Source organism: Zea mays, chromosome 3 (assembly GCF_902167145.1).
Source record: "Zea mays cultivar B73 chromosome 3, Zm-B73-REFERENCE-NAM-5.0, whole genome shotgun sequence".
In the NCBI taxonomy this organism is placed as follows: domain Eukaryota; kingdom Viridiplantae; phylum Streptophyta; class Magnoliopsida; order Poales; family Poaceae; genus Zea; species Zea mays.
This window is the reverse complement of record NC_050098.1, coordinates 176,703,159-176,728,925: the sequence shown is the minus strand read 5'-3', so window position 1 is coordinate 176,728,925 and position 25,767 is coordinate 176,703,159. Positions and strand designations below refer to the sequence as shown.

The 25,767-nt window shown below is 49.9% G+C and overlaps 1 protein-coding gene across 2 annotated transcripts; it reads left to right on the top strand.

Moving 5' to 3' along the window:
- The first annotated feature begins 8,499 nt into the window (after positions 1-8,499).
- LOC100193311 (uncharacterized) lies at positions 8,500-14,881 on the top strand. Of its 2 annotated transcripts, XR_004856881.1 has the most exons (6): positions 8,500-8,783; positions 9,255-9,386; positions 11,263-11,463; positions 11,623-12,257; positions 12,895-14,017; positions 14,449-14,881. XR_004856881.1 is itself a non-coding variant. In NM_001394745.1 (5 exons), exons 2-5 carry the CDS (start codon positions 9,346-9,348, stop codon positions 13,920-13,922), a joined length of 1,905 nt encoding a protein of 634 aa, NP_001381674.1. In that variant the 5' UTR covers positions 8,516-8,783; positions 9,255-9,345; the 3' UTR covers positions 13,923-14,727. The 2 variants fall into 2 exon arrangements, 1 of the variants encoding a protein (NP_001381674.1); NM_001394745.1 differs by having other exon boundaries at positions 8,516-8,783; positions 12,895-14,727.
- The last annotated feature ends 10,886 nt before the right edge of the window (positions 14,882-25,767 follow it).

The following is a 25,767-nucleotide window of genomic DNA, read 5'->3' as shown; positions in this document are numbered from 1 at the left end:
CCCATCACCGAATACAACTGAATCTTGGGAATCCTTATTTTTGACGTAGGAGGTGAACATCTTCTTCTCCCCCGTCATATGGTTTGTGCATCCGCTGTCGATAATCCAGCTTGAACCCCCGGATGCATAAACCTGCAAGGCAAATTTAGGCTTGGGTTTTAGGTACCCAACTCATGTTGGGTCCTACAAGGTTAGCACAAATATCTTTAGGGACCCAAATGCAAGTTTTGTCTCCCTTGCATTTTGCCCCTAACTTCCTAGCAACTATTTTCCTATCCTTTCTACAAATAGCAAAGGAAGCATTTAAAGCACAATAAATTGTAGAAGGTTGATTCACTATTTTCCTAGGAGCATGAATAATATTCTTCCTAGGCACATGATGAATAGCATTTCTCCTAGACACATTTCCATCATGCATAAAGGAAGAACTAGAAGCAAACATGGCATGAGAGTTAAAATCATCATATGCATTATAACTCCTATAAGCATTTCTAGTTTGTCTCCTATCATGATATATAAAAGCATGATTCCTTTTAGTGCTACTTGCCATAGGGGCCTTCCCTTTCTCCTTGGCAGAGATGGGAGCCTTATGGCTTTTTAAGTTCTTGGCTTCCCTCTTGAAGCCAAGCCCATCCTTAATTGAGGGGTGTCTACCAACCGTGTAGGCATCCCTAGCAAATTTTAGTTTCTCAAAATCACTTTTGCTAGTCTTAAGTTGGGCATTAAGACTAGCTAATTCATCATTCAATTTTGAAATGGAAACTACGTGTTCACTACAAGCATTAATATCAACATCCTTACACCTAGTGCAAATTTCAACATGTTCAACACAAGAGTTGGGTTTATGTGCTTCTACTAGTTTAGCATTTAAGTCATCATTAATGCTCTTTAATTTAGAAATTGAATCATGGCATGTTGACACTTCACAAGCAAGCATTTCATTCCTCTTAATTTCTAATGCAAGGGATTTTTGAGCCTCTACAAACTTATCATGTTCTTCATACAACAAATCCTCTTGCTTTTCTAAAAGTATATTCTTTTCATTCAAGGCATCAATTAATTCATTAATTTTGTCTATCTTAGATCTATCTAAGCCCTTGAACAAACATGAATAATCTACTTCATCCTCATCACTAGATTCGTTCTCACTTGAAGAAGCATAGGTAGAGTTGCGAGTACATACCTTCTTCTCTCTTGCCATAAGGCATGTGTGACGCTCGTTGGGGAAGAGGGCTGATTTGTTGAAGGCAGTGGCGGCAAGTCCTTCATTGTCGGAATCGGAAGAGGAGCAATCCGTGTCCCACTCCTTGCCTAGATGTGCCTCGCCCTTTGCCTTCTTGTAATGCTTCTTCTTTTCCCTCTTGTTTCCCTTTTCCTGGTCACTATCATTATCGGGGCAGTTAGCGATAAAATGACCAATCTTACCGCACTTGAAGCATGAGCGCTTCCCCTTCGTCTTGGTCTTGCTTGGCTGCCCCTTGTGACCCTTTAGCACCGTCTTGAAGCGTTTGATGATGAGAGCCATCTCCTCATCATTAAGTCCGACCGCCTCAATTTGTGCCACCTTGCTAGGTAGCGCCTCCTTGCTTCTTGTAGCTTTGAGAGCAAAAGGTTGTGGTTCGTTGATCGGTCCATTCAAGGCGTCGTCCACGTACCTTGCCTCCTTGATCATCATTCGCCCGCTGACGAATTTTCCTAAGACTTCTTCGGGCGACATTTTGGTGTACCTAGGATTCTCACGAATATTATTCACCAAATGAGGATCAAGAACGGTAAAGGACCTTAGCATTAGTCGGACGACGTCGTGGTCCGTCCATCGTGTGCTTCCGTAGCTCCTTATTTTGTTGATAAGGGTCTTGAGCCGGTTGTATGTTTGAGTTGGCTCCTCGCCCCTTATCATCGCGAACCGTCCAAGCTCGCCCTCCACCAACTCCATTTTGGTGAGCAAGGTAGCGTCATTTCCCTCATGAGAGATCTTGAGGGTATCCCAGATTTGCTTGGCGTTATCCAAGCCACTCACTTTATTATATTCATCCCTGCACAATGAGGCTAGAAGAACAGTAGTAGCTTGTGCATTCTTATGGATTTGCTCATTAATGAATATAGGACTATCCGAACTATTAAAGTGCATTCCACTATCTACAATCTCCCATATGCTAGGATGGAGAGAGAATAGGTGACTACGCATTTTGTGGCTCCAAAATCCGTAGTCCTCCCCATCAAAGTGTGGGGGCTTGCCGAGTGGAATGGAAAGCAAATGTGAATTTGAACTTTGCGGAATACGAGAGTAGTCAAAAGAAAAGTTAGAATTAACCGGTTTCCTTTGCTCGTAGTCGTTGTGGTCGTTGTCCTTTTGGGAAGATGTAGACTCATCACTGTCGTCGTAGTAGACGATCTCCTTGATGCGCCTCGTCTTCTTCTTCTTCCCTTCCTTTCGTCTATGACCCGAGCCGGAGTCGGTAGGCTTGTCATCTTTGGGCTCATTGACGAAGGACTCCTTCTCCTTATCGTTGATCACGATTCCCTTCCCATTAGGATCCATCTCTTCGGGCGGTTAGTCCCTTTCTCGAAGAGAACGGCTCCGATACCAATTGAGAGCACCTAGAGGGGGGGGTGAATAGGTGATCCTATAAAAACTTAAACTTATAGCCACAAAACTTGATTAGGCGTTAGCACAGTTTATGCCAAGTGGCTAGAGAGGAGTCAAAACACAATAACCACAAGAATCCAATCACAGAGATGACACAGTGGTTATCCCGTGGTTCGGCCAAGTACAAAACTTGCCTACTCCACGTTGTGGCGTCCCAACGGACGAGAGTTGCACTCAACTCCTCTCAAGTGATCCAATGATCAACTTGAATACCACGGTGTTCTTGCTTTTCTTTTCTCAATCCCGTTTGCGAGGAATCTCCACAACTTGGAGCCTCTCGCCCTTACAAAAGATGTTCACAGAGAATCACAGAGCAAGGGAGGGATTAGCAACTCACACACGACACAAAGATCACAGCGAATACGCACACACAAGACCCAGACTTGAGCTCAAAAGACTAGCACACTAGAACGGAGCTCAAATCACTAGAATGTCGAACAAGTGTGCGAGATTGATGTGTGAGTGATCAAGAGTGCTCAAGGAATGCTTGGTATCTCCTCCATGCGCCTAGGGGTCCCTTTTATAGCCCCAAGGCAGCTAGGAGCCGTTGAGAACACATCTGGAAGGCTATCCTTGCCTTCTGTCGTCGGGCGCACCGGACAGTCCGGTGCACACCGGACACTGTCCGGTGCCCGATTTCTTTCCTTAACAGGCGCAGCCGACCGTTGCCGACCATTGCAGATCTGGCGCACCGGACAGTCCGGTGCACACCGGACAGTCTGGTGCCTCCTTCCGATCGTTGGCCAGACCACGTGTCGCGCGCAGATTCCGCGGCCGACCGTTGGCTCACCGGACAGTCCGGTGCACACCGGACAGTCCGGTGAATTATAGCCGTACGCCGTCGGCAAAATTCCCGAGAGCGGCCTCTTCGCCCGAGGCAGCCTGGCGCACCGAACACTGTCCGGTGTACCACCGGACAGTCCGGTGCCCCAGACCAAAACAGCCTGTTGGCTGTACACAGCCAACATTCTCCTTTTCTTCTTCTCTCTGTTTCTAACACTTAGACAAATATATTAGTACACAAACCAATGTACTAAGGCTTAGAAACATACCTTTACTTGTGATTTGCACTTTGTTCATCCATGGGCATAGATTCACATTAAAGCACTTGTGTTGACACTTAATCACCAAAATACTTAGAAATGGCCCAAGGGCACATTTCCCTTTCAGCCCGTCGTATGGCGCGGCTGAAAGCCCACGGACCGGGTGGTTCGGGCGAAGGACTCCGATCCTCCCCGCTGTCGTAGCGTCCCCCACGCCTGGGGTGGTAGCCTCGGCGCACCCTCTCATCGAGGTGGGCCCGACGGCTGTGGTGATGGTGCTCGTTGCCGAGGCGACCCGGGGCCGCAGGCGCTGTGTTGCGCGTGCGCCCGGTGTGGACCGAGGCTTCCCGCATGAATCGGGAAGTCGCGGCGCGATGTTCCGAGGGGTACCCCTGCCTTCGGGAGGCGGAGCTTTCGGCCCGTCGGACCACGGCGTCCTCCAGGAGATTCTTGAGCTCTCCCTGGATACACCGCCCCTCGGTGGTTGATGGCTCCGGCATCGCGTGGAGAAGTATTGCCGCTGCAGCCAGGATCTGGCCGACTCCACTAGAGTCCGGTGGCGGCCTTACCCTGACGTCGTCGGCGATGCGGTGCTGGATGCCCTTGGGGAGATGACGTGCTTCTCCGGCCGGAGGTTGGCCCGCCCATTCCTGCCCGATGTCCCGGCGAATCGGCACAAGCGTTCCTGCTCCCTCGTCGAGCCTGGCCTGCATCTCGCGGATTTGCTCGAGCTGTGGGTCAGGACCCCCCCGCTGGGACGGGGACCACAGCTAGCTCCCGAAGGATGTCAACGCGAGGCACGAGCCTAGGGGGATCATCGTTCTCCGGCATACCAAGATGGTTGCCTTCGCCGGGACCCCCTAGATCGACGTGGAAACATTCGCGACTTGGGCCGCAGTCCTCGTCGTCGAGGCTGTGGCTTCTATCGGAACAGTCGGAAAGGCAGTAGTCGCATGCGGTCATGAAGTCCCGCATGGCACTGGGGTTACCAAGTCCGGAGAAATCCCAACAGAGGTCGGGCTCGCTATCTTCCTCGGACCCCGAGGGCCCGTAGGTCGAGTTGGCCATCAGCCGGCCCCAGGGTGACCGCACACGATACCCCAAAGGGTTTGGACTCGCCTCTATGAGAGTGTCCACCGAAGCGGAGTTGCTTGGCGGGTCGAGGCCGAATCCAAAAGACATGAGATGGGAATCGGTCGGTACCTTTTGGTCGACGGGCGGTGACGAAGTCGTGTCAGGGACTGACTACACCATCATCTCGGGTACGAGGGTGACGCCCAACAAGTCCTTTGCGAGTGTGCTGGCGTCGTCCGTTTGCTTGAGGTTGGTGTGTTGCGGGGAGATGGCGCTCGTCTTCGTCTCAGACGCGAGGTCGATGCCCGACGCGCTCCCCGTTGGGGCGCCGACACCGTCGACTCGCTCGACAGCCAACGAGGTGCCGCCTCCCGCTTGGCCTTGGTTGCCCCGCCTCCTCCTCCGTCGGCGGGGGAGGGGACGGGACAAGCCCGAATGTCGTCCTTCCACCTCGTGGGGAAGGCGTCGTCGATTTCCCCGCCGGCGGGCGGATTGTCGACCGCCATTGTCGTTGTCTCGCAGCGGGGGAAGGAGTATCATGTCGTAGCTGCCGTCGAAGGACATGAACTCAAGACTCCCGAAACGGAGCACCGTCCCGGGTTGGAGAGGTTGCTGGAGACTGCCCATCTGGAGCTTGACGGGAAGCTGTTCGTCAACACGCAGCAGGCCCCTACCTGGCGCGCCAACTGTCGGTGTTTCGAAACCCGGGGGGTCCCTGGACCGACGAGTGAATCGTCGCCGCGTGCCCCAGCCTAGATGGGTCGACGCGAGGCGGAACGCGAAGGGGGAAGTAGCAGCCGGAGGGAGACAGGCGTGGGAGGTGGAACCCGCGACCTTCGTGTTAGCCCCACGCCCTGGTCGGGTGCGCTTGCAGTAGGGGGTTACAAGCGTCCACGCGGGAGGGAGCGAGCGGCCTTGCGTGAGCGCCGTCCCGTCCTTCCCCGCGCGGCCAACCCTCTGTAAGAGGGCCCTGGTCCTCCCTTTTATAGGCATAAGGAGAGGATCCAGGTGTACAATAGGGGTGTAGCAGTGTGCTAACGTGTCTAGCGGTGGAGAGCTAGCGCCCTAAGTACATGCCATCGTGGCAGCCGGAGAGGTTTTGCCACCCAGTTCGTGTGATGTCGTGGCCGTCGGAGGAGTGCTGGAGCCTGGCGGAAGGACAGCTATCGGGGCTGTCGAGTCCTTGCTGACGTCCTCTTGCTTCTGTAAGGGGGCTGAGAGTCGCCGTCGTCACAGGGCATGCGGGGCGCCATCATTACTCGTATAGTAGAGCGAGCCTGATGGGACGCTGGTCTTGTTCCCCGTAGCTAGAGTCAGCTCGGGGTAGGGTAATGATGGCGCTTCCTGTCGACGTGGTCGGTCCGCGCCCTAGGTTGGGCGAGGTGGAGGCTCCTCCGAGGTCGAGGTCGAGTCTGTCTTCCAAGGTCGAGGTCGAGTCCGAGCCCTCAGGTCGGACGAGGTGGAGACCGTCGGCTGAGGCCGGGGCGGAGTCCGAGCCCTGGGGTCGGGCGGAGTTCGTCGTCTTCCGGGACCGAGCCCGAGTCCGAGCCCTGGGGTCGGGCGGAGCGGAGTTCGTCGTCTTCCGGGGCTGAGCCCGAGTCCGAGCCCTGGGGTCGGGCGAAGCGGAGTTCGTCGTCTTCCGGGGCCGAGCCCGAGTCCGAGCCCTGGGGTCAGGCGGAGCGGAGTTCGTTGTCTTCCGGGGCTGAGCCCGTGTCCGAGCCCTGGGGTCGGGCGGAGCGGAGTTCGTCGTCTTCCGGGGCTGAGCCCGTGTCCGAGCCCTGGGGTCGGGCGGAGCGGAGTTCGTCGTCTTCCGGGGCTGAGCCCGTGTCCGAGCCCTGGGGTCGGGCGAGGCGGAGTTTCCTATGACGCCTGAGGCCTGACTTAGCCGCTGTCAGCCTCACTCTGTCGAGTGGCGCAGCAGTCGGGGCGGCGCAGGCGGTGCTGTCCTCTTGTCAGACCGGTCAGTGGAGCGGCGAAGTGACTGCGGTCACTTCGGCTCTGTAGACTAGAGGGCGTGCGTCAGGATAAAGGTGTCAGGCCACCTTTGCATTGAATGCCCCTGCGATTTGGTCGGTTGGCGTGACGATTTGGCCAAGGTTGCTTCTTGGTGAAGACTGGGCCTCGGGCGAGCCGAAAGCGTGTCCGTTGCTGGAGGGGGTCCTCGGGCGAGACGTAGATCCTCCAGGGTCGGCTGCCCTTGCCCGAGGCTGGGCTCGGGCGAGGCGCGATCGCGTCCCTTGAATGGACCGATCCTTGACTTAATCGCACCCATCAGACCTTTGCAGCTTTGTGCTGATGGAGGTTACCAGCTAAGATTTAGGAGCCATGAGTGTACCCCTAATTATGGTCCCCGACAAATCTTAACAATATGTGAAAAATTTTTTAGATCACCATTCATTATCACTCTACCCGGCGCACAGCAAAGGGCGCTTAGGCGGCGGCCCGGCGCGATGGCCGATGGGTCAAGGGATGAAAACGAGACGAAAAATTCCCGTATCATCCCGTATCGAATACTATTTTTCCCCGATCATTTTCGAATTGTTCGAAAACCGATTAGAAACGGTAAAAAACGATTTAGCTAGTTTTTTGACTGTTTTCGTATTTTTCGTTTCCGGGTCGTGCTAATACCGTTTTCTACCGTTTTATATAATATGAGATAGATCTAGCATATAATTTATTTAAGTTATAGATTTTTATTGTGTTCAAGTGAATGAATAAGCGAAAAACAAATGTTATAATTACTCTAACTAATATGAATGATGGAAAAAGAGTTGTTTGTGTATTTCTAAATCTTAAAAATTAGGCAATACATCACTTTATTATGTTTTTGTTAAAACTACAAAATAGTTATTTTTTGACTATATTTTATCGTTTTCGATCGTTTTCGAATAACCGATAATTCCGATTCCGTATTTCGACTGTTGATTTTCGTTTTCTTCCCAACAAAAAGATATGAAAACAAAAACAATTTAGCTGTTTTTTTATCGTTTCGACATTTCATCCTAGATGGGTGAGCGCGGCAGCTCGGAGGATGCACGTGACGCCGTCGGGCGTCGGCAGTGGGGAAGGCTGGTTCGTGATTTTTTTTTAGTCGGGCTCCACTGAAGACTAAACTAACCACAACGTGGACCGATCTTGTATAGGTCTATTTTTTGTAATTTTGCTAGAGCTTCGGTTTCTCCTTTGTATATTAGAACTGCAGTCTTTGTATGACAGACGAGTGTAACTCCATAAACCGAGAAGAAGTTACTAGCTGCTCAGCAGATTCACACACTGCCTTTGCCATTCTAGGCATGCGACGGGACGGTTTGTACAAACAAACACGAGATCTTTTTGGAACGTAGGAATTTTATAGGAGTAACATAGTTCAAAAAACATAGGATGAGGAAAAATTATCCTTTAATCCAAAAGAGGTCTAACTGAAAACTAAAAACACAAGCCACGCATTCTTTGCTAGTGCATTGATCCATGTATCTTTCGTTTTTACTACTGCAAAGCCAGCTTTCGTCATATCGTAATCTAAGAATGCGGTATGGCTTTTTCGTCAGGCATCAACCAGCTTCCACTGCTTTGGTGGCTAACCATCCTCACCGTCACCGACTCCGCTAATCACCGTGCCCCCGGATGGCCGGGCCCCTCTAGGGCCAAAAGATTTGTCCGCGACCGTACGCGACGAGGGCCCACCTGAGGAAACGGGTTATTTAACCAGCCGCGCGCTTCCCATTTTCATGTGCTTGCTTTGCTTAAACCAGCTCGGCCTTTGCTTTTTTGCAGCGGGGTATATATCTTCGCTATATATACAACTCCTCTCCTGCTCCGCTCTTCAAGCCCACCCAGAGCTCTGTAGAAGAGAGGGGAGGAAGGACCGAGGACCAACCGGAGCCCCACTCGGCCGCCGCCTCTCACCTCCACCGACTGCCTGCGTCCCACCGCTCCTGCTGCCGCCCGTTGCTCTCGCCATTGAAGCCCTCGCCGCCTCCGCCCGCTTGCCCGCCCTCCCGTCGGCTGCCTTCCGGGTACGCGCCACGCTGCCTATGCCGCCACCGGTTCTTACCGCGCTTTCATATTCTTCCGATGCGTTCTTGCTGGGAGGCGCTTGATCTGTTCTTGGTGTTTTCGGGGTTCTTTTTGCTCTGGTGGTATGGTGGTGGTGGGGTGTGTGTGTGGAAGTGGAACCACCATTTGCTCGATTTGGCGTTCATTCGCTCCCTTCCTGCAGCAGATTTACCTCCTTTTTTCCCCTCCCTTGTTTCTTGCTTGATTTGTTGCCTTCTTTTTCGGTAGATTCCGGTTCGCAGCTTTACCTCGCGTCGTTGCTCCCTTTTAACCGACTTGCTCCCATTCATGCCCTTCATGCTTCGTCTAACGAAGGTTTCTGCTTCTGTTGTGTCTGCCCTTGTGTGTCATCCGGGCATCTTCTTGTTTGCTTGCTTTTAATGAACCGCGAAAGCTAGCGGATCCTGACGTGTTCCTTGTCTCTATTGCAGATGAGAAGCGGCGCAACCTGGGCGGTGGAAGCGTGGTCGGACTGAGCCTTCGTGGGGGTTAGCGCCGAGAAGGATCCTGGAGATTAAGCGCATGGGTTCCTTGGAGGCCCGGTACAGGCCGACCGGGGCAGCGTAAGATCTCACTGTCCAGTCTCGATCTACCCTCCCCTTCCCCTACCTCTTCACTCACCTCAGCCCGCTTGCTGCTCACGCTTTTGTGCTGGGGTTCTGCTCGGTGTGGATAGCGATAGCGTGCTAATCCAGGTTCAGTCTCAGATGCGCCATTTGCTTTACCATGTGCGGTCATGTGCTGCGTGCTGTATTGATTTGCATCTAAGCTCGTATTGATGCCTGTGTCTGGGGTGTGGTGGTGCCATCCTCCATTCTTATCATGCAATCTTGCAGCAGTGAGTGTTGCGGTACTACTACCATGTACCTTTGTACAAGATGCCGTCCCTTCCCTTCTGGTCGCTGTTCCGTTCACCATGCTCCGCCCCCTCTATTTGGTAGGTGGTGCTGGCAGTGGTGGTTATGCTTTTATGACATCTTCTACCAGTCCGTCAGAGAAACTAGCAAGAACTTTGCCCCTTCTCCCAGCCCATGATATGCATGGATGCTGATGGTTCGCCGACGATGCGTTTCAAACTTGTAAATCTGCCCATCCTCACACTCGTCGGGATTTTCACGGTTCTCCTGGCCGAAAGTTACTCTCTGGTGTGGTGATTTTGTATCCCATATCTGGATTCTAATAACAATCAACAAAGATTTTGCTTCGAGCTCGGCCGTTTCTTCTGCCGTAAAGCGCGCAGCCTGGCGTCGGTGGCCATCCATGTGTTCGTCCTGCTGTTTTGACCCCAAAGACTGCACCTTGTGACAGCAGCCCTATTTTAAATGCCGTAAAGCTGCCTAAGTGACGCTCCTCGGCCACGTTGAGCAGGTCAGCTACTGCTGCTGCTTGGTGCCTCCTCTGGCCCCGGACCGTTGAATTGCCGTGCTTGGCGTGTAGAAAATGGCGCGTTTTGGTGTGTGCCCTACCGGTGATTTCGGCTATCTAAGTAGGGTCCATATTTTTGGACCAAATTTTTTCGACGATGTTTACCCCTAGTACTGGGAAGAAAAAGCTTTCTTCTCTGTAGCTGGGATGCAATTTTTTGGTTGCGTGTTCCACGGTATTCAAAGAATATGGAGGGTTAGGTACCAAACATCTTCATTTATGCCCATCTTTCCCAAAAGATGTGACTAATAAAGTAGAGGTCTCGACAATAACAGAGTCCACTAATTTCCTTTGGCTCCTTTTAAATTCTCAGTGCTGGGTGTGTATTTTTTCCTTTAGCCTTTTTTCTTCTACAGGCAAACAACTTTTGTTTGATTCAGCACTTTACACACATACATACGTGATACCGCAAGTTTTTGCTCTAAAAAAGATGTGCTTTGAATGCTTTAGTTTTAGTCTTACAAGTCAGTACTATTCACAGATGCTGCCACATCTCAGTGAATTCATCTCCTTCCGAGGCAGAGTATTAAATAAATATAAGATCAATGCAATCTTCTAGGGAAGTTAAACACCAACACCAGTACTATTTATTTTTACCTTTTTAAACTAAGGTCTATGAGTATAGTTTTGTTACCTCTGACTGTTGTGATCATTTCAACAGTATACTTGTAAATATTTTGGCATGGAACTGTTGAAAAATCTGTGTTGCTAACTTGTAGTTTAGGTAAATCACAGTGATCACATGAGCTGGAGATTGCACTTATATCTTCAGCAATTTACCATCTGTAATTCTTCCTCTGGTGTAATTCTCCATTCTATCACCAATAAATGGTTTGAACCTACATGCAGTTACATTCTGCGATGACAGCATTGCATCCACAAACAGTTGTAATACAAATCAAATATGTTGTTGTTCGATATCCTTTTTTTACGACTAGGATTACTACTTGCTATTAAAATACAGACATCGAAGAGGTTTCTGCCCCTGACATTGTTTTCTTTGTACTTTTTCAGTGAGGACACAGCTAAGCGAAGGACCCAGAAAAGCAAAAGTTTCAAAGAGGTTGAGAAATTTGATGTTTTTGTGCTGGAGAAAAGTTCTGGTTGCAAATTCCGGTCGTTGCAACTTTTGCTCTTCGCTATCATGTCTGCTGCGTTTCTAACACTCCTATACACACCATCTGTGTATGAACATCAGTTGCAGTCAAGCTCTCGGTGAGTATACATGCGCAATATCCAATAATGCAGTAGAGGATCATGATACCTCCCCATCAGTTCATGGCGTCATGACTTCGTGATTGATCTATGAAGTTTTTTATATAACAATACAATGTATTTTTTGTGGTGCTTATGCTGTCTGCGATGCTTTTGCAGGCTTGTCAATGGGTGGATATGGGATAAGAGGAGTTCTGATCCCCGATATATATCTTCTGCCAGCATTCAATGGGAGGATGTATATAAAAGCATGCAAAATCTGAATGTTGGTGAACAAAAGCTCAGTGTTGGACTCCTGAATTTTAACAGGACTGAGTTCAGTGCTTGGACACATATGCTCCCAGAAAGTGATTTTTCAGTCATAAGGCTAGAGCATGCCAATGAAAGCATCACCTGGCAAACTCTGTATCCTGAATGGATAGATGAGGAGGAAGAAACAGAGATACCATCTTGTCCTTCGCTTCCAGATCCTAGTTTTTCAAGAGCGACACACTTTGATGTTGTTGCTGTTAAGCTTCCCTGTACTCGTGTGGCGGGTTGGTCAAGAGATGTTGCAAGGCTGCATCTGCAGTTGTCAGCAGCAAAATTAGCAGCAGCCACAGCAAGAGGCAATAGAGGAATCCATGTGCTGTTTGTGACTGATTGCTTCCCAATTCCAAACCTCTTCTCTTGCAAGGACCTAGTGAAACGTGAAGGCAATGCTTGGATGTACAAACCTGACGTGAAGGCTCTAAAGGAGAAGCTCAGGCTGCCTGTTGGTTCCTGTGAGCTTGCTGTTCCACTCAACGCAAAAGGTAAGTTCACTATTGTATCAAGCATTCAATAGCTTCCCATCGAAAGATGCTCATTATTTCCCTAGTCTATCCTAATGCACATGTCCCAAAAACGTAGTAACTCTATATGAGTAGACTATAATTGCATGCATGAACTTTTCAATGCTACATATGGATACAAATAATGCCACATCCCAGAGGAAGTTTACAGTTGAATATTAGAAGTTTAGAACACCTATCATTTCTGGAATATGTCGATGACAGTCTAGCTTGCTTTAAACTTGCTGGAAAAAGAAACCCAAAATATAACTAGGCCCTGTTTGGTTTGAGGGACTAAAGATTAGTCACTCCATTTTAGTCCCGTTTAGTCCCTAAATTGCCAAACGGTGGTCCCTCAAGGGGTGACTAAAAGGGACTAAACCATAATAATTCCACCATTTGTCCCTTACTTTATTTCAGTTGCACTAATGGTGAGAAAATACTAAAGGGTATTTTGGTCCTTTTATGATTCATGTAATGTTTTTTGAATACTTTTAGTCTCTAGAACCAAACATGGTAGGAACTAAACTTTAGTCCCTGGACTAAAGAAACCAAACGGGCCCCTATTCACTTTCTATTTTTTGCACCTGAATCATGACCAATATCCTTTCTTGTGCAGCACGACTCTACACGGTAGACAGACGCAGAGAAGCATATGCTACAATACTGCATTCAGCAAGTGAATATGTTTGCGGTGCGATAACAGCAGCTCAAAGCATTCGTCAAGCAGGATCAACAAGGGACCTTGTTATTCTTGTTGATGACACCATAAGCGACCACCACCGCAAGGGGCTGGAATCTGCTGGGTGGAAGGTTAGAATAATACAGAGGATCCGGAATCCCAAAGCCGAGCGTGATGCCTACAACGAATGGAACTACAGCAAATTCCGGCTGTGGCAGCTTACAGATTATGACAAGGTCATTTTCATTGATGCTGATCTGCTCATCCTGAGGAACATTGATTTCTTGTTTGCAATGCCGGAAATCACCGCAACTGGGAACAATGCAACACTCTTCAACTCTGGAGTGATGGTCATTGAGCCTTCAAACTGCACGTTCCAGTTACTGATGGAGCACATCAACGAGATAACATCTTACAACGGTGGTGACCAAGGGTACCTGAATGAGATATTCACATGGTGGCACCGGATTCCAAAGCACATGAATTTCTTGAAGCATTTCTGGGAGGGTGACGAGGACGAAGTGAAGGCCAAGAAGACTCGGCTGTTCGGCGCCAACCCACCGATCCTCTACGTTCTCCACTACTTGGGGCGGAAGCCATGGCTGTGCTTCCGGGACTACGATTGCAACTGGAACGTTGAGATCTTGCGGGAGTTTGCGACTGATGTTGCGCACGCCCGCTGGTGGAAGGTGCACAACAAGATGCCGAAGAAGCTTCAGAGCTATTGCCTCCTGAGGTCAAGGCTGAAGGCTGGGTTGGAGTGGGAGCGGCGGCAGGCCGAGAAGGCGAACTTCACCGACGGGCATTGGAAACGGAACATAACCGATCCGAGGCTGAAGACTTGCTTCGAGAAGTTCTGCTTCTGGGAGAGCATGCTATGGCACTGGGGCGAGAACAAGAACAACTCGACGCAGAGCAGCGCGGTGCCGGCAACACCTGCCGCGACGAGCCTGTCGAGCTCGTGAGGCCTGTTGTGTAGATACAGCTTTGTTGAGAGTAGTATACCAGATACGAAACTTCTGAAGCTCCTCCATACATACATAGCAACAGCTCTGTAAAGGTAGCTATGTAGGCCTTTCTCCCCCCCCCCCCCCCCCCCCCCCCCCCCCCCCCGAATGACTATACTCTTTGTTCGCCGTCACGGCTGCAGCGACCCCTCCTGCTGCTTCCTGATGGTTGACAATTCTTTTGGTTTTTGCCAATAATTCATCAGTATAGGCTGTTTTTCACTCTGGGCGGCTTGAGTCCGGTCTGGGCCTGTTGTTGCTTCAAATCCTACCGGGGCTACTGCTTTTGCTGCGGTACGCCTGGTTTTGATGTATGGTGGTTGAACAGTTTCAGTGATAAATCTGGAGTGATGCAATATGGGATTGCTGACCAGCAAACACTGCATCATCTAAGGCATGAATATTTATTTGATCGGTTATTGTCTGAGTGCTGCTGTTCGGGATGAACGAAACCACCCTGACTTTTTGAGTTGTTTGCATGCAGCACTCGTGTTTGTTTCTGGTCGTGTGCCACCAAGCCATGGACGCAATGCAAGCGTTCAAATGCCGTGCCTCCCTGCGTCGTACTGGCACAGAGCAAGCATCATCATTGCGTCCATCGAGAGCTTTGGTTCCGTGCACTGCTGCTGTTGCGCCAAAGAACGAGACGCATCATTGCCCGGATCCATGATCTCGTGGTGCTGTCGAGTTCCTTGGAGGTGCGGTCTTTTGCAGCTCATCAGCCTGCTCGCTTTTCCAGCAGCGGCACACCTAAAAAGCACAGGGATAGGCTGTATCTGCGTGCGACCTCGCTCCGGCGGTGCCGTCGCTTCGCCTGAGACAGAGACACTGTACGTACACCTGGTTGGGTCCTTCCCTTGTCGCTCACGATTGGAGTAGTTGGATGTTTGCGTTGCAAGTGACTGAGATTAGGTTTTCTCCACGTTTGCCACTACAAAATCCGCGAGATGCGCGTCCAGATCTGACGCGCAGTCTAGTAGTGCTACAGTAATATAATGTATAGAAAAAACTATTGCGCGATTAAGTTTTTTCGTGCGATCATCGTGTAGTTAAATGACTGAAAATTTTAAAAATTTCTTAAATACGAGAAATTAGAGTTTAAATTTTAATATAGTGATAGATCATCTGATAAGTTAATTGCACAACTGTTTTATGGCAATGTATCAGGTGCAAGCCAATACTAAAATACGTTGCCATGTTTTATATACCACAACACACATACTCCACGGAGAAGATCAGAAGGCTAGCACTGTTACTGCATCTGGAACCACTATTCTTGCCTCTCCCACCGTCACGCGCGTCGGCGTCGTGTTGCGAGCTCGCTCCTCTTTTATGCAGCCCTGCTGCGTGTGACTGTGTGAGCCATCTTCCAAGGCACTCCGTCGTGGCCCGTACCTTGTTCGAGGCTCGTACGTACACGCGGCGGCGGGACTGTAGGAGGCTGGAGCCCCGGTCCCGCGGTGTCTCTGCCTCGGCCAGCACGGACGGGACGCGGCAATCGAACGCCATCATCCAGGCGTCAGGTCTGTCAGATACGCGCATGCAAGGCCAAGGCGGCATGGGTGCCATAGACAGAGACCACCGCGCAAGGGCCGGCGCCGCGACACGCGTCGCCCTTCGTCGGACGTTTGTCGCGCTGCCAGCTTTTGGGCTTTTTTTGACCGGGCAAAGCTGAAGCGAGAGACAGGGGGACAAATTGGAGAAAGAAAAAACTGGGCGCAGCTGCGCGTACGACTCACCTGTTTCCAGCACGGCCGTTGGCAACGAGGAAGGCGTGGGCTTTCGTCCATTCACACGGCGTGACAGGAAGACGTCGTGCTCCAGCAGGGCGCGGGGGCTCTCGCCGTCACGCGGCTGCGGCGCGGCAACGTCGACTAGTCCGGGTCCGGGTCCGGCTGCGACGGCATGCGCCATGCCCCAGGTTTTGCGGAACGCGGCGTAGGATGGATATACTCGTGGCCGGAGACGCGGACTTGAGTGGGCCACTACGGCAACGGTGAAGCAACAGGGTGTTGTTAGAGCCCAACTGCCGCGCCAAGCTCAAGCCTCAAACACTTTACTATAAGCCTGTACACAGCACGAATGCGGCCCAAACTGGACGCGACCACAACTTTTCGTCCGGCTCGTCCTGGCCCAGCCCACTTGTAGACAATTTTCGTTTTCGCGATTCTAGCGGGCCGATGCTGACAAAACTAAGTTCTCAATTTGATTTTTAGTCAAAATCTCTTTGTTTGGTTGGTGGAGAAAATTGAGAGAGGTTCTTTGAATAACTCAATATGCGTTTGTTTAGTCAGGGGTAGATCGAGGAGGATTAAATTCATTTTCATTCAATCTTAAATAAAAGTGAATTTAATTCTCTTCCATCTTAATAAAATCGAACAAGGCCTAAAAAAAGAGGATCGAAGAAATATACCCTTGTTTCATTGGGTGGGGTGGGGGGTTGAGTGAGATTTATAAGCCAAAACATGATGAACGAATGTGACACATTTATCTTTTGTTAAAGCATAATTATAACTCTTCCTCGTGATAATGATTAGTAGGAGTTTACCTTCTAAACTCTTATTCCCATTCTTTTTCCACCTGTTGAGCACCAAATTGAGAGGGCGGATGGTCCGGCCCTGAGACCGGACGGTCCGCGCATGCGCAGAGCAGTTTAACGTTCCGAGTTTTGTGCTACGGTTGTTAGCTAGATTCACGGAATTCGCTCGAAAATTAGTTTGTAAAGGATCCAGCCCCCCTCCTCTATAAATAGAGAGGTATACGCCCGATTTGTAATGATCAATCAAATCAACAACACTTCTATTTCGCATTTATTTCCTGTACAATTAGGAGTAGTTCTAGTCTAGTTCTAGTTTAGCCTCTCGATCCCCAAATTCTCCGCTTCTCTTCGACTCTACGTCGATTAGAGGAGTCTAGGTCGGTCTGCCCGAGCCTAGACAACTCCTAGGATCTCTCCTCCCCGACGGGGTCCCTCCCGGGAGCGAGATCCAGGCGCCGCCGGCGATCTTCCGCCGCCCCTGCGCACGCGCGGACCGTCCGGCCCTAGGGCGCGGACCGTCCGGTTGTCAGGCAGGAAAACCAAGCCTCGTGCCAGGCCGCGGACCGTCCGCCCCTGCGCAGAGAGCACCACCACTGGTTCGTGTTGAGTGATTGGCGCCCTAAAAAGGTGTCAACATACTTTTTGGCGACTCCGCTGGGGACAACACATATAGACCCATCAAATCGGCCCTCAATGGCCGGTTCAAGGGACAGTTCTGAAGTCTCCCCCAGCAACATTATAGAGCCGGCTTGGAAAACCTTGCCGGCTGACGAACAGCTCCAGTTCGAGGAGCATAAGGAGCAGCTTATTCAAGAGGCGAGAGCAAAGTTTTTGGCCAACTTCAAGGTGGACAGGAACAATAAGGTCGTCCGACAACGGGCGACGAATCCGGCTTCGCTCCGACCCACACCAGATATCCCCAATGTAAGTAATACAAACGAGCTACAATCTCTTAAGAATTATGTAGATGAACATCGAGAACAAATGCAAAATATCATAGGGGATATGCAAAACGATTATAGGAGACTAGTATGTGCATTTGATAAATCTAGTATAGCAAATTTTCCTTCGCACGAGGTTGAATTAGGGGGTAACACGCGTAATACATCGACTATAGGTTGTCACGACCAGTCACAACCCCTTTATGGGATGCCGATGGACACATACCCTGAGCAACCGCAAATCGGCAGTAAATCAGCCGATCTGCACATATCCGGACCGTCCCCCCGTGAGCGCGGACCGTCCGGGCCAGCAACGACCGGGCCCATTTTTAATGAGTTACCCAGACATGCACCCGAGCCACCACATATGGCACAAAATCTAAACTACCCAATCGGACCGTCCACATACAACGACGGACGGTCCGCGTATAATCACGGATGGTCCACGTATAATCACGGACGGTCCGGGTACATATCCGGACAGTCCGCGCATGAGTCTTTTGAGGAGGATTGTTACTTGAATCCTCACCCATCCCAGCAACACTTCCATCACACTATGCAATGCATCAGCCCATTAATACAAAATCCAGAGCTCAGGAAAGCTTTCCGGCCCCGCCTAGAAGGCCGGAAAGGAACGATCAATCCTATGAGCCATATAGGGCAAACAGCAATGCACCGCATAGCTCAAACCAGTGGGGGGGGGGAAGACAACACACTAATATCCAGCCAACCCCACCTATGTTTGACTAGAGAGCCGGTGGTCACGCACCGACTGCCATCGATATAGTGAGGGAGGAAATAGCTGGGGCGTTTCGAGATAAGCTCGGAGTAAGCATGGTGCCTGGGGGGCAATCATATCGGAAACCTTATGACAACTGATTTGATCACCATCCATACCCCCAGGGAACCAGGATATCCGAATTCGCAAAAATTTCGGGTGACCAAGGAAAAAACACACGCGAACACATAGGCCAGTTCTTAGCACAATTAGGAGAATTGGCCGACACAGAAGCATTTCACATACGTTTATTTTCATTGTCTTTAACAGGAACCGTGTTCGCATGGTACCCCACTTTACCTCCTAATTCTATTTCATCATGGGAGGAGTTAGAACAAAAATTCCATGACCATTTTTTCTCTGGTGACTATGAATTAGATTTGGTAGACCTAGTGGCCCTGCGACAGGGGAAGGATGAATCGGTTAATGAATACATCCGGAGGTTCCCGGATACAAGAAACCGATGCTTCCAAATACACTTAGCAGAAAAACAGCTAGCAGGATTAGCCTTTAATGGGCTACGATATTATTTACAAGAAAGATTAGAAGGCATCCAATTTTTCACGCTAGCACAATTACACCAGAGAGCTTTGCCCTGTGAAAGCCGAAGCAAAAGAATGCCAAAACCATTCGTCACAATGTCCATTTAGTAGAGTGCGACCAAAGTAGCTCGGACGACGAATCAGCAGAGGTATACGCGGCTGAAATGTTTGGCCAAAACAGGCCAAATCTTCGGCTTGTTCCTCCTTGCAACCGGTTCAAAAGAAACGGCAAGAGGAGGTTAAGTTTACGTTTAATGTTGGTAAGTGTGATAAAATATTTGATGAATTACTTAAAAATGGCAACATTAAAATAAATCACACTGTTCCATCCACCGACGAGATGAAACGTCGTGCATACTGTAAGTGACATAACTCATTTTCTCATGCCACTAATGATTGTAATGTGTTTCAGCGACAGATTCAATCGACCATTAACGAGGGACGATTGAAATTTCAGGAAATGCAGGTGGATACAGAGCCCTTTCCGATGAACATGATCGACTTCGAGGGCAAAAGGGTCCTAATTCGGTCCCGCACAGCCGATAAGGGAAAAGGCAAAGAAATCGTCATCGGCAACGCACGGGAGGCCGATAAAAATAATAAAATTTCTTGCAGGAAAGTAGTGGTAGAAAAGACTCCTGATGGAGGGGAGACCCTGAAGGTGACCATCACAGCCTCTAGCACTGGGGGGCAAGCACAGACAGAGAGACAGGCGCAGGAACCCGTGCTGCGCATCACGGACGGTTCGCCATCCAGACGCGGGCGGTCCGAAGCTTCTCCGGACGGTTCGAAGACTTCTGGCAGACGGTCCGGCTACACTCAGGATCCACAACAACCACGTACATTCAGATCACGACGACCAGAGATAGGTACGTGGAAAACAAATACATTTAAAGCAGCTGGTCGGCTGGTCAAATCCGGCCCGACTTTCGATCAATTGTTGTCAAAATATGTGAAAAAGAAGGCTGGCCCCAGTGACCGGCCAGCAAAGCGACCCCACTCACCCATTCATGAGCAACGTCAGGTAAGGCCGATTGGACCACCTCACCAATCAGAAGAAATGAAAGGTCATACTGTACAATTGAGACCTAACATACCTACATGGACACCTCCACCCCCATATCCACCTATGCCATATCCATACACATACATACCTCCACCATATATTCCAAATCAAATGTGGGGCATGCCACCATATTCATTTGGGATGCCACAGTACCCCACTTGGGGGGCACCCCAAACATTTGTATTCAACAGGTTGGCACCACCAGTACAAGACCGATTGAGCGTCGCTCAATTCGGTCACCAGACACAGGCCCAACAAGATTGCCGGACTACTCGGCCTCCAAGGCCAACCAATCCGGTAGAGGGGCATATGCCTGCAACAACTAAAAGAACGACAAAAAAGGACATCATCAAAATAGGTACATCAGATGTCGTCATACAAAAAGAAAGTGAAGGGCCGATGGTTTTTGGTGAATCGGCCAACACAAACAAAACAGAAGATACGACTGCCTTCAAAATAGCCGATCCAAAATACTCCATGCCTCGATGGTGCCCAGCGGGATTGACACGGTCCCAAAAGCAAAAATTACAGCGCCTAAGAGCAAAAGAGAGCCAGGAAAAGGAGGCAGAAAAGATATTCAATGACACACATCCACAATACCCGCCACCGCAAAAGAAATGGAGACCAAAGGCCATTGAAGAAAAGCAAACAGCCACAAAAATAGAAAATAAAACAACACTTGTGCAGCACCCCGCGGGTATGGCAGACAGCCTGGCTAACAAGGCAGGCGCCGACCGTCCGACCCCTGAGTCCGGACCGTCCGCACCACACCAGGACGCCTCCTACGATGTGCCAACACCAATGGAGGAGGATGACCTACTGGAAGAAGACCTGGTCGACTATGAAGCTTCTCCAGAGCGTCCAGGTATGGATGTAAATGTTATTACATTTTCTGCCGATTGTACTATTATCGGCGACGATGAACCTTTTGTTGTCCAGTTTGATTTTGGTCCTAGAGAAGCCGCCTTTACTAAACCAAAGGAATCGGTAAATCATTTAAAGCCGCTCTTCGTTTGCGGTCACATTGATGGGATACCGATTGCTAAAATGTTGGTAGATGGAGGGGCGGTTATAAATCTAATGCCTTATTCATTGTACAGAAAATTAGGTAAACAAGATGACGAACTTGTCAAGACCAATATGACCCTTAGTGGTGTTGGAACTGATAGTTCGATCAAAGCCAGGGGAGTCACGTTCGTTGAATTAACCATCGGGACTAAGACCCTTGCTGCTGCATTCTTCGTTGCTAATGTAGAAGGAAATTATAGTCTAATCCTAGACAGAGATTGGATTCATGCCAACCAATGTATACCTTCTACATTACATCAAATGTTAATACAATGGGTAGGCGATGATATAGAACAAGTACATGCTGATGTATCAGCCTGTATCGTTGTGGCCGATGCCCCTGTACTCTGGACTTATGAGACTGCTACATGTCTCACAGGAGTAGATTTTTCTGATTATCAGTTTATAAGTATAGATAAGAAGGGTTTCATTTCTGTAATGCTAGAGCCGATGGAGAATCGGCTAAATCCTAAATAAAGTTTCAATGATGAGTACACACAAAATTCATGAGTCCTTGGTGAAAGGGAATTAGGCTTACACCTAGTTCCTAATTGATTTTGGTGGTTGAATTGCCCAACACAAATAATTGGACTAACTAGTTTGCTCTAGTGTATAAGTTATACAGGTGTCAAAGGTTCACACTTAGCCAATAAAAAGACCAAGAATTGGGTTCAACAAAGAGAGCAAGGGATAACCGAAGGCACCTCTGGTCTGGCGCACCGGACTGTCCGGTGTGCCACCGGACAGTGTCCAGTGCACCAGGGGACTCCCAGCCAAACTCATCACCTTCAGAAAAATCCAGAGGCGCTTCGCTATAATTCACCGGACTGTCCGGTGTACACCGGACAGTGTCCGGTGCCCCAGGGAAGAGCGGCTCTGGAACTCGCCAGCCTCGGGAAATTGCTCCGCTATAATTCACCGGACTGTCCGGTGTTGTCACACCCGGTTTTAGAAGGCAAACCGAATGCGAACCATGTACGTGCCAGGATCAGTTATTCACGTACACAGCAGTTACATAATATGGACATCATCACACAGTGCTCAAAATAGTATTAATAAGGGAAATAGTCGATTACATCATACGTCTGAGACGTCCATATAGTTCTTACAATAATTCAAAGTGCGGAAAAGAAACGTAGATAACACGGCCTTCACAGGCAGCCGACTGGGGGTTTGCCGCTAACCCACACCTAGAACTCGTCGTAGTCTTGGAACTCCTGGAAATCTCCTTCCACAGCTTCATCTTCGCCTGAGCAGTGGTTGCAATGCTGACAACCTGGGGGGGGGGGTTTGGTGTGTAGAGCAAGGGTGAGTACACATCAACATACTCAGCAAGTATCCTGTTTGGCTGTAGTGGACTAGCTTTATGTGGGGATAAGTCAAGCAGTTGCTTTTAGTTGGTCAGGTTATTACTTACTAGTAGAAAGCCAGGTTTTAACATTAACCCAAGTTATTAGCCCAATGTATCCTTTCCAAACGGAAAGAATACCACTTACCAATACCATAATCGTAATCAGAACCATCAATCTCATTGTCACCTGTACCAAAGTATCTCTGATCAAGTATCACTAATCTCTGGAGCTCCCTTGGCCGCTCATAACCGCGAGCACGGCTGATATATCAGTTTTCATAACACTCTGCAGAGGTTGTGCACTTTACCCACAAGCCGTGATTCCCTCTTGCCTCGGGCCGATCAAACCCTTAAACACTACCAAGGTGAATAGGCAGGGTCTCACTACGTAGCCTTTACAAAGATTCCCCGGGGCTGTAGCCACCCGTTAGGTTTCCTAAATGCACCGCACTCCTCCCCAAGGGGCGAACCCAAACTTGGCAGAGCGAGCCGCATACACCGAGCCCCATTGACGGCACGACGGCTAAGTGAACTACATCCCAGATCCTCTAATTATTCAGCTAAGGGCACCCCATTCCACCCTCATGGTTGCACTGTTTTCCCGGGCGGTCATCCATAGAACAGGTCCTTACGGAGAGGCACTCGAGAAACCGCTCGAGCCCCCTTGAATACCACAAGTACAACATCATAATAAGAGAAGGGAAAACAGCGTATCATAGATAACCACATCATGTTCATTGATTAAAGTTGAGCAATAGCATCAAACTAAGCAGTAATAATCCAACCCAAATAGGTAAACAAGGACATGGATAACAAAAGCTAGTCAATCCTTAGGCATAAATGTGTAAGCGGGAGGTGAATTAAATAATGAATAGGACAGAGATAGGTCAAAGGACACTTGCCTCCACCAAACGACTGCTGCTCAGGGGCTTCTCCTGCGAATTCCTCGGGCTCTTCGACCGGATCGTTCTCTATGCGATTACAAACATACATACATCCATCCACATTTAATACAAAAGAACAGTACACCATACAAGGGAACAAATAAAGTGAGTATGCATCAAGTATGACATTCGATATCGCATTTGTTATGGTTAGAAAGAAACGAGAAAGGGTCTCGCAGGGGGTTAAATCTTATGCACTAACGATCAATTACAATTGGTTCTTAACAAAAGAATTCTGTTATATGCACTAGTGGGAACCTAATCATTTTAAGTTGATCAACATCGCACGAGATAAACAATTAACTACATGAATCAATTAGTATAACAGAATTTTAAATTAAACTTCCTATTTCAATGGCATTAATAATGATTAACCTACCTAAAACAAAATAGCTATGATCACAGAAAGTAAATAAAATAAAATAAAAAAATAGAGGGGGGGGGGCGGTTGAACCGGCCCTAGGGGCGGTTGAACCGGCCGGGGCAGGGCGCGCAGGGGCGGCCGAGCCGGGGTGGCTGAGCCGGCCGAGCGGCCAGGGGGGGGGGGCGCGGCCAGGGCGCGGCCAGGCGGGCGGCCGGGCGGGCGGGACGAGCCGGGCGGGCGGCCGGGCGGCCAGGGCGCGGCCAAGGCGGCGGCCAGGGCGGGCGGCCGGCCGGGGGCGGGACGAGCCGGGCGGGCGGCCGGGCGGGACGAGCCGGCCATGGCGGCGGCCATGGCGCCGAGCGGCGAGGGGAAGGGGAGGGGGGATGGGGGAGGGAGGAGAGAGGGAGGAGGGGGGCTCACCGGCGAGGGGCGGCCGACGGCGGGGGGGGGGGGGGGGGGGGGGGGCGGCCGGCAGGGAGCGGCGGCCGAGCAGGGGGCGGCGGCTGAGCAGGGGGCGGCGGCGGCTTAGGGCAGGGGCGGGTAGGGGCGGCGCTAGGGGAGAGAGAGGGAAAATGAGAGAGAGGGAGAGGGATTGGGGGGTTTTGGGGAAAAATAAAGGGAGGGGGCGGCATGGGCCAATTGGGCCCAAGGGGGGGGCGCCAGGGGCGGCTGGGCCGGCCGGGGTCGGCCCACGGCGCGGGAGAGAGAGAGATAGAAGAGAGAGAAAGAGAGAAAAAGAAATAAAAGATCTTCTTCTTATTTTCGAAATCCGATCTTTCTATATGAATGCATTTGCACTTTCAAAGCAATCAAAAGAAATGCAAGGTTCGGCATGGTGCATCAAACAACATAAAGTACTTAGGGTTTTTCTTACACGGGAAATCCAAACCGAATCCCGCTAGAACTTTGGAAAAGGTCAAGGTTTAGCGAGGGGAAAAAGAAAAAGAAAAGGTAACGCCCGAATTTTGGCGAGTAAAGAAAAGAAAAAATTCAACTGCAAAATTCGGGGCGTTACAAACCTATCCCCCTTAAAAGAATCTCGCCCTCGAGATTCAGGGCTGGCTAGCAAAGAGCTCTGGGTACTTGGCCACTAGATCATCTTCACGCTCCCAGGTTGCTTCTTCCTCAGAGTGGTGATTCCATCTGACTTTGCACATTCTGATGGTCTTCCTTCGGGTGACTCTGTCTGCAATCTCAAGGATCTGAGCTGGCTTCTCAACATAGGTCAAGTCCTCCTGGACTTCCAGACCTTCCACTGGCAACTGCTCTTCTGGCACACGCAAACATTTCTTCAACTGGGACACATGAAAGACATTATGCACAGCAGACAAATTCTCTAGCAAACTGAGCTGATAGGCCACTTCTCCACGCTTTGAGAGGATCTGGTACGGACCAATGTAGCGGGGTGCTAGCTTGCCTTTCACTCCGAATCTTCTGACTCCTCTGATCGGTGACACTTTCAGATAGACAAAGTCTCCGACTTCGAAACTCAGCTCTCTTCTTCTTGTGTCTGCATAGCTTCGCTGCCTCGATTGCGCTATCTTCAGATTCTCTCGGACCATCTTGATGTTCTCTTCGGCTTCAAGCAAAATGTCTGGCCCAAACACTTGCTTTTCTCCAGGCTGATCCCATTGCAACGGAGTTCTACAACTCCTTCCATAGAGCGCCTGAAATGGTGACATCTTCAAACTGGCCTGGTAACTGTTGTTATAGGAAAACTCTGCATAAGGCAATCGCTTGTCCCATCCGGACTGATCTTGCAACGCACAGGCTCTCAACATATCTTTGAGAATTTGATTGGTCCTTTCGGTCTGGCCATCTGTCTGCGGGTGATAAGCTGAACTGAAATTCAGATGCGTGCCCAAGGCTTCATGCAACTGCTGCCAGAAATGAGAGGTGAACTGCGTTCCTCTGTCTGACACTATCTTCTTTGGCACACCATGAAGACAAACGATCCGAGACATATACAATTCTGCCAATACTGCACTGTTGTAGCTGGTCTTGACAGGTATGAAGTGGGCTGACTTGGTCAAACGGTCCACCACTACCCAAATAGAATCGTAGCCGGCTCGAGTGCGAGGCAATCCGACTATGAAATCCATACCGATTTCATCCCATTTCCACTGAGGGATCTGCAACGGTTGCAACAATCCAGCAGGTCTCTGGTGCTCTGCCTTAATTCTTCGGCAACTATCGCACATAGCCACATG

Coding starts and splice junctions, on each gene's coding strand:
- LOC100193311 (NM_001394745.1), top strand. CDS start 9,346: ATGGGTTCCTTGGAGGCCCGGTACAGGCCGACCGGGGCAGC. Junction 9,387..11,262: donor TACAGGCCGACCGGGGCAGC/GTAAGATCTCAC, acceptor GTACTTTTTCAG/TGAGGACACAGCTAAGCGAA. Junction 12,258..12,894: donor TGTTCCACTCAACGCAAAAG/GTAAGTTCACTA, acceptor TTTCTTGTGCAG/CACGACTCTACACGGTAGAC.